General features: G+C 33.7%; 1 protein-coding gene across 5 annotated transcripts in view; it reads left to right on the top strand.

Moving 5' to 3' along the window:
• Pde8 (phosphodiesterase 8) overlaps positions 1 to 13,022 on the top strand; it is a 145,984-nt gene that overhangs the window by 54,633 nt on the left and 78,329 nt on the right. For all 5 annotated transcript variants that reach the window (XM_066403529.1, XM_066403533.1, XM_066403530.1 and 2 more), the window contains one exon: positions 10,712 to 10,788. In XM_066403529.1, the coding sequence (XP_066259626.1) occupies positions 10,712 to 10,788 (77 nt within the window). The remainder of the gene's footprint in view (positions 1 to 10,711; positions 10,789 to 13,022) is intronic.

The raw sequence follows: 13,022 nt of genomic DNA, 5'->3' as shown, positions 1-13,022 counted from the left end.
GCTTCACGTAAACGAAGCATAACGCTCAAATAAAATTCCATGTTAACGATTTGGCTCATTGACATTAGCTGCGTTTGAGGCACAAAACCTTTTAAAATGGAAGGGATTGATTTAAATGAAATGTTCGTAACATCAGCAAGGTCTCTAATTGTCAATTGACAACTTTGGAGTACCAAATCTTTGATTTTCTTGACGTGGCTTTAGTAGATGTTGGTGGTCGTCTGGGGGTGCTGTTTGTCTTGAACTCCTTCTCAGCCTTCTTTAAAAGCTTCATACCACTTACAAACATTTTTTGCGACGTAGTCGTATCACCAAAGGCCTTTCGTAATATCCTCCTAAAGTTTCCGCGATAGAATAGTCATTCTGCAAAAAAAGATAATGCAAATTCTCTGCTCAACAAAATCAGGTATAGTAAAAATCGAAAAACTTAGTTCTGTATGTCTACAAAAACACGTATAGCTCTGCAGCAATTAAATATATTGACATGACACTTCGTAGATGTCACAGACAGTGCTACCAATCTACAAAAAAATGAATTTTATGATTTTATAGTACCTGCGAAGTTTAAATAAAAAATTCACCTTATTTTTTATTACAGTAGTACTATGCTCAGTATGTGGTTCTAAATAAACATAATTTTGTAAGTGGAAAACGGGAAAATAGTCCAATTTATGCAGAAAGTTTGTCCAGCATTAAGCGTTGCTGGGTGGATATTTAGGGATAAACAGAAAATGCAGAAATATTCACGGTTACAATGGAAGCAGAGAATTTTGTGAATAAATATGTAATAAATGAAAATTAAAGTTTATTTATTAAAGTTATTACTGAGAAATTTTTCATTAGCGTAATTATTCTTGTAAAAGTGTTTTATACGTTTAAGGCTAATAATTTTTTTTATTTTACTTTTAGGAAACAATCTCTAACAAAACAATAGTTGTTCGAATAGATTATTTGTCACTATTTTCAGTTAAAACTTATTAAGTATAATATTCACCGTTTCCTAGGGGCTTGAACCAACACTTTTCTTAACTTGTGTTAATAGTTACTCTATGCGATATTTATTAGTGTTGTATTAAAATTTTTTTAGTGGTCTTTTTCACGCATCTGAAATTGACCTCTTATATAAGGATAGATAAACAAGTGTCCATAAGTTCGATGAAATAAAGTATATGCCTTTTTTCATTTTATGCTGCCTTAATAATGGTTTCTTGGTAACGACGCTTCATTTAATTCTGTGACCATTATCAAAGGCATGCTAGCATATGTTTGACCTATGAAATTTTCCACATATAATGTAGTTTTTGTGTTTTTTAATTCTCGTTTTTAATGGTTTAAATGTTTCACCAATACAAAATTTGTCACATTTGCAAAAAAAAGTTATATATAACTTTTTTGTGTGTTCATTTCCATTTTCTTGTTTTGTTTTTGTAAATTTTGAACGTATTGTGATATCGTTCTTAAATGTTATTCTAACATTTAGTTTATTTCCTAATTGTTTGATTTGGTTTGATTTATCTACTATTTACGGTATAAAAAGGCTTGTAACAGGCCAATTTTGATTTTTCCTCGTTATAATTTGTAAGAAAGTGTGAAAATATTTGTCCATAAAATTATTACAATAACTGTTTTCACACAAAAACAATTTTATATCTATTTTTTCGACATTCAAATTTTGTTCTTTTAAGTTTTTGTTTAGTTTTGCCCGATCGCATAGACATTTTACAATCTCTCTTTTTACCATGATTGGATGATTGGAGTTATAATTCAAGTAAGGGTCTATGGGGGTTGATTTCCGGTAAACACTTGTTCCGAATTTTTGTAAATCTTTGTTGACTAAAAAATCTAAGAAATGAAGTTTTTATTTTGTTGTTTTTCAATCCTAAATGTTACATTCGGTTCTTTAGAGTTTAAATTATTAAGAAAGTTATCCAAATGATAGTTATCAGGCTCGTATATTGAAAAAACATCATCAATATATTTCCATAAAGCTAAATATTTATTTCAACCGATAATAATTGTATAATATAAATTTAGATCCAAATCACACATTGAAAACTTTTGACGTGTCTAGTTTATTCCCAAATGATCCAGTTCATAAAACACTTTGAATCGTCAAAAATAAACTTGAAAATGACGTCAATCTTTTAGAATGTTCTAAATTAAACATAAACACTCTCATAGAGTTACTAACGGTTTGTGTGAGAACGACTTGTTTTCAATATCAAAAGGATTATTATCAGCAAAAGTCTGGGACGGTAATGGGATCCCAATTGTCTCCCATACGTAATTATTTTTTCATGGAAAATTTTGAATCTAATCACGTTTGTAATCATAATTTTAAAGCTTCGATTTGGTCGAGATATATTCATGAAATTTTTTTTACAGTAAACAAGCATAATAATAATCGTTTGAATAACTTTCTCGAATTCGAATGAACGTAGTGTAAAATTTACGATTGAGAAAAAACAAATTAAAAAAGTTACTTAATGAAAACTGATTTGTGGTAACCGATGCCTCGTACACTTGGTTACATCTATAATTGCTTGCTGATGCTTGAACAGGAGGTCAAAGGTTAAATTAGGCACAATAATCAAACAGTAATCATTTGACTCAAATGAATTTGTAAATTGATGACGTGACTCATGTTCTCCCAAAATTGTCTTTTCTCAGCGATTGAGGCGAGGAATTTTCGGAGACTTTTACATATTTTACATACTAACATTTCACACACTTTCGTTCAGGTTAGTTTGGTGTGAATTTTCGTTTTTATAGCAATTTTTTTTGCTTGTGAACCTGATTGTTAGCGCAATTTTAACAAGGGTCTTAGTAATCCAACTCAATTCCCCTCTCCCTCTATATTTCCAAAAAAAATACAAAACAAAAAATGATTTTTGTTCTTTCTCTAAATAAATCATCTTCGTTTGAATTACTTTTGGGTCTCTTATTCAGTTATTCAATTATGTATTTTATGTGACATATTCGACTTATGTGATTTTTTCACAGCTTCATAACTGTTATCGATATGATGGGTATTTCATAAAAATTAAGGGTGACTTCAATTATTCAAGCACCACTGGGCTAAAAAAATCCAATGTTGGGTCTTGCATACCCAATGACGTTCTTAGTGTTTGTCGAGGTCCAGTATGGGCAATCAGCTGGCGGTGAAGGAATTCATCAAGACAATAATGGGTAAACGTCCGTGAGAGTAAGTTACCGTGATTAAAACTTCCTCTGAAATTCCCCACATCGCGTAAAAATCGCAGAACGTTTCATAAAACAATTTCCGCAAGCAATTCTACATCTATCAATGTCTTACTGTCCTCAAGAGGATCCTATTTGTCGTGGTAACATACGGCTACAACGGATTAACTCGTGCCCTTATCTCGACATTCTATATTGTTCCATACAAATCTATGTAAACTGGGGATTTATTATGAAGTTAAGAGAAGAACACCTGAGATTGTAGTAAATCTGATGTGATTTAGTGGGCTTTAAGCTAATATTAGAGATTAGAAATTCCTGTACTCTAGACTTTTCTATAATGTTGCTTAAATGCTGCCAGCTTTGGGGTTAATTAACACTTTCATATCTCGTTAAACAGCACTCAAAGAGGATATCAAAAAATCCTCCAGGATTTTGGAGTAATTGCATTTTATTCATTAACTAACGCTCATAGGGATATAAAAGAAGAAGAATTTTTAGTCTAGTAAAAGGAAGGGAAAGTAGGTAACGTATTTCTGGTTCATCTCTTTGATGCAATTCCAACACTAATTTTTAATAAAAAATGTATTAGATGAGAAATGCTTAGAATTGGTTGCGTCCAAGCCATTTCAATGCCTTCATGAATTCAATTACCTGGATTAAATACAATGAACTTCACATACAATGCATAAAACACAGGTAACGTAATCTGTTGCACATCTTCATTCCATGTGACGGTGCGTGCCAGATCGATACAACTCGCATATAGACTTTATGTTCTGCTCCAGAAGGGGCTGGAAATTTGACGAATCTTATGGATATTCCCACTAAATAAAATTAGGTTATATCAACAAAGAGCATTTTGCGGAAAGAGCGTAAATAAAATTATGGAGCCTTGGAGTGATACGTGCCTGGTTTTGGCAAATATGTTGATGCCAATGATTTATGTACTGGCATATCTATTCACTCGTGCATTCGTGAAAATTCTTTTATGCTCTTAAGGGAATAGGGAAAGCTCTTAATTTCATGCAAATTTTTCTCCAGTGTGTGTGGGGGGGGGGGGGGGGGGGGTATTGTGCTTAATTAAAGGGATCTGGCTTTCGTTAATTTCATTGTCAATTTCATTTCAGGTTGTAAAGGCCTAATTGTGCCTGTTTCGGAAATTGTGAAGTTAATTATGCTAAACGTTTTTTCAGTACGCGAATGTAGAGTATTCCTCTTAAAGAAATGTAGTTGAAGTAGACACAGGGTTAAATGAGATATTTAACGATGGCAAAACTATATTGTTTATTTTTTCCTTTCTTTTCTACGCAACGTCACTAATAGGGACAGGCAGACTAAAAAAACTAATTTAGGACTCGACAAAGGCGCTTTCTAGGACAATGGACTAAAAATATTTTTGTTTTGGTTCTATGTCAGTTCGGTGTTTACTAATAAACACATTCGATAAAGACAAAAATTGAATGTTTTCCATCACAACCGCAAATTAGGTACAGCGTGTCAATTTGAAAATGAACCGCCTTCGATATTTCGGTCCTTATAGAAAATATGTAAATACACTAAAACACGTCGATTTTATTTTCAAGGGGGACATTTTTAAACTGCATGCATCCCTTAGTAGGGGTAGAAACAACCGTTAAAATCTTCAATGGGAAGGAGGGTAGAGTTCTACCTCATTTGAAAGGTCTTTCAATTATCTTTCCAAATGTACCTTTTTTTTCATCAAAAGGTCTTCGAAAAATTATGTCTTTACTGTAAACAAGCTTAAGCATCAACGGTATTGTAGAAAAATTGTTTATTACTGTTTTAAGTGTTTGAAATGCTTTCCCTTATTTTCTAACTAGTAATAAAGTCTGTTTTCAAACTCCATTCTAATATTCACAAAAACTTTTATTTTAATTTCGCTACACGCAGCTGTAATTTTTCTCTCCAATCCTTCAAAATCTTGCGGCTAGTTTTTATAAACAACAGATAGAAGATTCCGCCTGAGAAATAAATCCAAAGGGGGTAAATCAGGTGATTGCGGTGTCCATCCAATTAGTCCTCTTTAATCAATACATTTGCCAGGAAACCTATTATGTAACCACTGTCTAACAGGAAGAAAATAGTGTGGTGGAGCTCCATCTTGTTGAAAGTGAAGTTCTTCTAATAAAATACTATTACCAGCCTTTAACTTGCGATATAAAATTTACAATAATAAATAATAATTTAATAAAAAACTTAAAAATTGCATCGTCCTTTTTCAATCAAGGTTCTTACTGTTTTTTCTACAAGTTGGATATTTAAATAAATGCGTTTACAAATAAACAAATTAAATCCAAAATAATCATTTGTTGTTTAGAAAATCCAGCCGCAAGATTTGGGAGAATTGAAGAGAATTACAATTGCGTGCAGGGAAATTCAAATAGAAGTTTTTGGGAATGTTAGAGTGGAGCTTGAAAACATACTTTATTATTCTTTAGAAAATACTAGACAGCGTTGTGAACATTTGAAATTTTAATAAACAATTTTTCTACAATGCAGTTAATACCTAACATTGTTTACGGTTTGGACATGATTTTTCGAAGATCTCTCAATAAAAAAAGACATATTTGGATAGGTAATTGAAAGACTTTTCAAATGAAGTAGAACTCAACCGCCCTTCCTATTTAAGATTTTAGTGGTTATTTCCATCCCTGCTAGAGGGTGCATGCAATTTAATAGAAAACCGACTTAAAGAATGTCCCCCTTGAAGACGCTCTTTGAAAATAAAATCGACGTATTTTTGCATATTTACATATTTTCTATAAGGACCGAAATATCGAGGGTGGATTGTTTTCAAATTGACACTGTATGTATATACATACATCCTTTGATTCGGGCATGTAAAGGCACTGGCACTGTACAGGGTGTCCCATTTTCGTGGTAATCGTGGAATGTCTGGGTTATTAGCAAAGATAGAGAGATGCAGTTTTCGCGAACCTGTATCACTTTTTAGTGAAACTAATGGTAACGTTGACAGAACAGATCCAACTATTTTACTTTTTACACTACAGGGCGTTTTTGAAAATATTGTATTTTGGGACCCCCTCTATAGTTTGACTATACCTTAAGTTATTGAAAACGCAAAAACGGTGTCAGATAAAGATTTTTACGTAGAATCCAGTGGCGTACTCAGATTTTATTTACAATTCACAGTTTTCGAGACATAGACCAAACTTATGTTTTTTTTAATGGGGCGCCCTGTATATTTTTAACTACTCTGATTCCCCTAATTTTCCCCATTCCAAAAATATAAAACTCGATAGTGTCACAAATTGACACTTTCTGAAAGTGGACACTACGTATAGTATGCTATAATCAAGAGTCAGCCATATGTACAATGTTCATACTATACTGAGTATTTCCGCTTACAGAGCCCGGCGGAATAGTAGTCACAGGCTCGTTGAGGTCTCGTTCAAATCCCTTTTAAGTATGAAATATTTAGTGCCGACCTTGTCATTTCTTTATTAGCACTTAGGAGATTTTCATTTAGAATTGTTATTTTTTAAATGAGATTTAGATGTCGTCGATGTATTTAATCGAAATTTCATTTTTAACAGCATTCCACCATTTCTTCGACTTCTCCAAAAGTCACTTTTCCGTGCTTCAAAGTTAATCACAGGAAAGTCCTTCTCGCTCGGATTGCAATCACCGATTTTAGCGTAAGTCTCACTTCTTTGAGGTCAAATCCGAACAAGGAATTCCAATATCTATTCGCTCAACATTTTATTTTAGGTCCTGCCGTTCTCAATTCCTCTCTTGCAGTGTCTGTCGTGTCACTATCTGCAAATTCGAATAATTGTGGTAACATCCGACTTAATTAAGCACATTAGTGTACCTAATGAAGCCTCTTTTATAGTGATATGATGATAAATGGACTTTTTCAGAGCAGCTTTTATAGCAACTACTTGTAATTTTCTGATCCTTGGTGTCTAAATAGTTGCTGGAATTCGCGTTGCAGCTCCCAAAAAGACGCTCTCCATGTTTTTAAATCTGTGTCCATCCGTTTTTGATCGAAAATATGTTCAGACATCGTTAAAATTTGGTTTAATGATATTTAATCCTCAAATGAAGAGAAATCTGGTATTTCAGAGTATCTCAATTTTCGAGTTAGTTATTACTCGAGTTTGATTTACCAAATCTGCACCTGACTTTTGAAATCTTGATTATATTTTTAAATAAAAATTCGAAAATAGGTTTAGAAATCTTTGGAAATATCTTTTTTATCTGCAAAGACCTTGAAGTGTCTTTGCCGAACGTCGCTAAAACTTAATTAATAAGGCACTTAATAATGTCGTTTCATCAACTTTGTGATAAAACGACAATTGAAATCGAATCGGGATTTTAAGAATTCGGCTACTGATCTAATCTCCTCAGAGATTTTAATTAATTTTTAGCATGGCAAATGCTCCTTCACAATTTCCATTTTCACTTGTGTTTAAACTCGTTCGCCAGAATGGAGAAAATAGATTAATCATAAAATTATCATTGGGGAACTCAAATGAGTGAATGACCTACATATTTTGTATATAACATGTTTATTTAGCGTTTTAGCAATTTTATCCGCCTATTTACATTTAATACTCGGAGTATATATAGCAATTATTATTATTATTTATTCAAATAGGAATTAAATTTATGAACTCGAAATGAACATTTATGAAAAAATAGGAGAGGGAAAAAGGATCTCTGTTCAGGTTTTTATACCAATTTGCTTTCGATAGTGTATTACCAGAAATATGAAACACAAATAACGAAGAGAACATCACAAATAACAGGCTTAATGAGGACTGCTCTTATTTCCTGTATTTATTTCCTATATTTATTTATAAAACATTTTAACTGTAAATCACACGTTTCCTTCTCAGTATAAACTTTTACAACTCAATTAATCATAACCCAACAAATCCCTCAAATCCACCTCTACGACATCAAAGAGACGTCTTCCTGTTCCCATTTTCCCAAAGTCCATTTGTGAGTGTATTAAGTCGATTCTAGGCATTTCAAACACTGTTTAGAGTTCTGCTTCTATAAAGTATGTTTTCCGGGACCCTTTGCCCTTAATTTCCTTTCAGACCCTTATTTTCTAAAAGCGGGCGGACGGATTAAGGGACACAAGGTGATAATTGAGTTCAAGTTTGGAATTTTTTTCGGAGGCGCAATATCCGATTGCGGGGAGAAACTCGAGTTGGCTTCTGCTGGTTTTGCTTGACTATAGCCGCGTCCATTTCTGTTTTTATATTCAAAATTGTTATTTGTAAATATTGGAACGAAGTAGAAATATGCATCAGAAATCAATCTGGAAGTCGGTGCATTAATCTGTAAGCCGCATTTTCGGTCCTCTAGGTGTATCGAGAATACGTCTCGATTAAGGGCTTTATTAAATTCTGGGAAATTGAAAACGGACTATGTGAACTTTAAATATCGTATCTCGGAGGGCTATTGATAATATGATTGAAATTTCTGAAATAAATGGGAATTTTATAGAGTTTTGAAAACATGTTGGAGCAGACTCGTCAGAATTTTTTGTTATGTACTTTTAATCTGCTTGCTCGGAAAGTTAATTTGAATCCGGAAAATATACCAGCTTAAAATCCTCCTAACGACCCAGATTGCGTAACTTTGCTTCTATTAATCCTCAAATCAGAAACCCTTTTACTTAAACAGGAAGTTGTTTTATATACCGAATGGCAAAGAAAGGTAAACACCCAGTGTTTGTATTTTTATTTCAATAATATTTTGCATGCTAATGTGTTTTGAATCCTACAATTGATAACAAATTGGTTGACCACCACAAGAAACTATTCAATAATGTGTCGAAGACCCTCTGTTATTCACTCGCTTAGATGCCTGGGCATTGTTCTTACGAGGTGGTCTATAACACCTTGCGGAATCTTATTCCAGACTACTTCTACTTCATGCCTAATGACTGAGGATGCTCTAAATTCAACAAACTGCGATCTACCATGTCTCGCACTTGTTCGATAGGAGATAAATCAGGTGATCTTGATGGCCATGGTAAAATGGTAACATGGTGTTGGTTCATGAAGTTTCGCGCCACTCTAGCCACATGTGGTCTGACATTGTCTTGTTGGAAAATACCGTTTTGAATGGTTGCAACGTATGGTAAGACATATGGTTCCACTATTTCCTGAATATAACGAAGGGCTGTCATGTTACCTCTAATGAAGACTGGAGGTGATCTACTTCCATATGCAATGGCACTCTATACCATTACTTCTACGGTATGATGAACACGCCTCTCCATGTCGAATTGTGGATCAAGCCTTTCGTCACGTCGCCTTCTTACCTTTGCACGACCATTATGCATCCATAAGCAAAAACGGGATTAATCACTAAAAGCAACGCTGTTCCATTCCTGATTCCATTATTGTCTCTCTTTGCATCACTGCAGGCGGTTTCGTCGATGCTCGGGAGTGAAAGGCAACACCCAATGGGGGCGAAAAGAAAACAGCCCAAAACTCTGTATCCGACCATATATTGTACGAATCCGTGTTCTTCAAACCATTGATGGGCAATCCTTCGAGTGGTACTAAAACGGTCGATAAGAGCCAAAAGTCTAAGGCGGCGGTCTTGGCGCTCGGTTGTTCCCCTAGGACGTCTTGTGCTCCTAGCTCTGTGTTGACGACCTTCTTCCGTCCATGCCTGATAACATCTCAAAATGGCACGTATGGATCTGTTGGTTCTTCTGGCAATTTCTCTAATGGAAGGACCTGCTTTTCGTGATCCTACAATCCGCCCTCTCTCAAAGTCCCTAAGCTGAGTGATGTACCAAAATTTACGTATTCGAGGCATAGCAGTCGCCTTTAAAGAACGCGTAGCAACAAGTTTTTCAACAATCAAGGGTCAAGCTACGAATGTAGAGACAAAATCTTTACAACACGGAACAATACGCAAAAAACTTAAGGACAGATTACTGTGCAGATAAGGCTGAAAATATTATCAATTGTTGGACACAAAACACATTTACATGTAAAATGTTATTGAAATAAAAATACAAACACTGGGTGTTTACCTCTCTTTGTCATTCTGTATATCATGTTATGTAGAGATGTAAAAGCGTGATGTCATAGATTTTATCAGGAACGTAAGTTATATGAAAAATAATAAACTGACCAATGCGTTTCCTCATCAATCTCATCGTTTCTATGAAAAATCCGTTCCTGGAAAATTTATCAGAGCGTAAATAATTTTACCTTAAGGAGTTAAAAATGCCCATCTATACCAGTAGAGCTTTTCATGTAGATAACATTAATAATAATAGCCAACTTCACGTGAAAGTGTCATAAATTTTTACTGCCAATAAAAGCCATATTTTCTTAAAATTGGCATCAAGGCTCTATGTCGATATTTGTAATCCATTGAGGTTTTGTGATTCTGGACATTTATTTTTATTTTATGGACTATAACATAACGTTAAAATTGTTAGAAGTATGCCGAGTTCAATGAGTTTTATTCTTCTTTTTAGAAGTCGGCCGAGGGGTGTTGCATCATAGAAAAAGTTCATTGGCTCTGACTCCTGAGGAAGAACCTTTGGATATAAACGTAAGTATTACAGTGATTTATTGAGATATATGACTGTTTAACTCAGTAGGTAATCGTAATTCAATGATCTTGAATAGTTCAATTTCATGAAATAAAGTTCAAAAATTTGAAAATATATAGTGAATATTATCAAATAATGTATTCATTGTTCTTCTCGATTGTGTTCAAAAGTACTTACGAAGGAATAATTTGTTAAATTGTTGATTGTTTATACGAGGTTCACTCAAAATTAAGATGACCATTTTTTAACAGGACATTCTACGTCTACAAGTATAACTAGTTCATATTAACGTATATATGTGCTCAAATACTTCATTCACGAGATACGAGTTAAAAATGAAAAAAATTTCAGGTAATTCAGCATGTAACTCTCATCCCTAGTCCTTTTCAAGATATTTGCGAAAATATTTTTTCTATGAAAATAAGGAAAATATAGTATACAGGATGTTTCCTAATTACATGTAGAAGATTTAATGGCGTAATCCTGGATGAGTTTCTAGTGGAAAATGTATAATAAACAAATATTCGCAAATGCTTCGTTTTCAAAATACAGAAAGTTAAAATATTCCAAAAAAATGTTTTTTTTTTTATATTTCCAATATGGTTTAAATTTTTTAATTTTAGCATGTTTACAGCCCCATATTTACATTTTCTCAGATTTTTTTCACGCGACAGTGCCGTACACTTGGGACATCTTTATTATTTTACTTACACGCGAAATGTGCGACGCTGTGTTTGCCGTTAGTTAAGACCGATTTTTATGTTCTTTGTTCCAAACAGAACCGAAAAAAAAAAATGCAAGAACGCTTTATTAATAATCGATCAGTGGAAGGTTCATTTATTTCAAAATAAAAAAAACTTAATTGCATGTTATAAGAACTGTTGAAAATGAGCATCATTACTTATAATACATCATCTTAAGTAGACCTTGTACTGATTATAAATTAGTTGCTACACACACACACAACATCAGTAAAAAATAATATTTATATTAAGAAAAAAAATCCAATTTCAGCCATAATGGAAATATTCAAGAAAAATGTTTTTTTTTACTGCATTTTAATATCCTGTATTTTGAAAACGAAATATTTGCGGATATTTGTTTATTAGAAATTTTCCACTTGAAATGCATCTAAGATTGCGTGCTCAAATTTTCTATATGTAGTTAGGAAATACCCTGTATATATATAAACAATCTTTGTTCCCTAAGGAACAAGCTATCGACCGTTTGGTCTTTCTGCCATTGTTACAATAGTTTATTTAATGGTATGTTGTTTTACTCAAAGGTTACATAAAAGTAATTGAAACGTAGGTTGAAATAACTCTAAGTTTGCTCAAAATGCTCCCGTAGGTTGGATGGGGGGATGAAGAAGTGGGATTGCCTTGTTTGCCTTGTCAGGCAAAGTGGGTTTACTATGTTCCAGTTATGATGGTTATTTTTCCACTTTGTCTCCATTTGTAGCAGTCTTTCAATTATTCGTGTCATTTTTGTGCATTCGTATAAAAGTTCGTTGGAAAGGTTGTACAGTGAGTTTCCCGGGTATTTTACCTTTGTAATCAGTCTTAAAATGATCTATTCCGTTGTCTGTATATGTTCCTTAGTTTTTCAATTTATCCTCAGTAGATATCCATGGTCTAGCAATGCTCTACGAATGGATTTGTAAATTCCTGTTGCTGTTTTGATGCTGATGCCTTTGGTTTTGTACGTTAGTGATCTAAAATGTTTTGCCCTTTTCGTAGCTTCTATCTTGGTGTTTTGTAGCTATTTGTAGAATTAAAGTTTTTTGTCTATTGTTACTCCCAGGTATTTGATGTAGTCTTTAGGCTTAGTTACGTATCCATCTACAGTTATTGTTGGCGAGTTAGTTCTAATCTGGTGGTTTGATAGTAAGAGTTGATTTTTGGTTGCATTATGTGTAAACCTCCATCTGTAGAACTATGCCATCGCCTGTTAGCGTCTGGAGTTTTTCTACTGCTTTTTCTCTATTTTTGTCGTGTCCAATTAGTACTATATCTTCAAGGAATTATAATAAGTATGCTTTTTTGTCTATTTCATCCTTTTCTTGTAGATCGTGGTTGTATATGTCGTGACAGTATATATTGTAAAACAGCGGTGAAAGTGGCGATCCTCGAGGAAGCCCTTATTTGATGGAAAGGGGGAAGGAGAGGGTGGTGTCAATGCACACATCGTCAAAAGTCTTAGGTCCCCTAATTATTACACAACTACGTGCTAA

Source organism: Euwallacea similis, chromosome 29, assembly GCF_039881205.1.
Source record: "Euwallacea similis isolate ESF13 chromosome 29, ESF131.1, whole genome shotgun sequence".
NCBI classification, from domain to species: domain Eukaryota; kingdom Metazoa; phylum Arthropoda; class Insecta; order Coleoptera; family Curculionidae; genus Euwallacea; species Euwallacea similis.
This window is presented reverse-complemented; position numbering and strand designations above follow the sequence as displayed.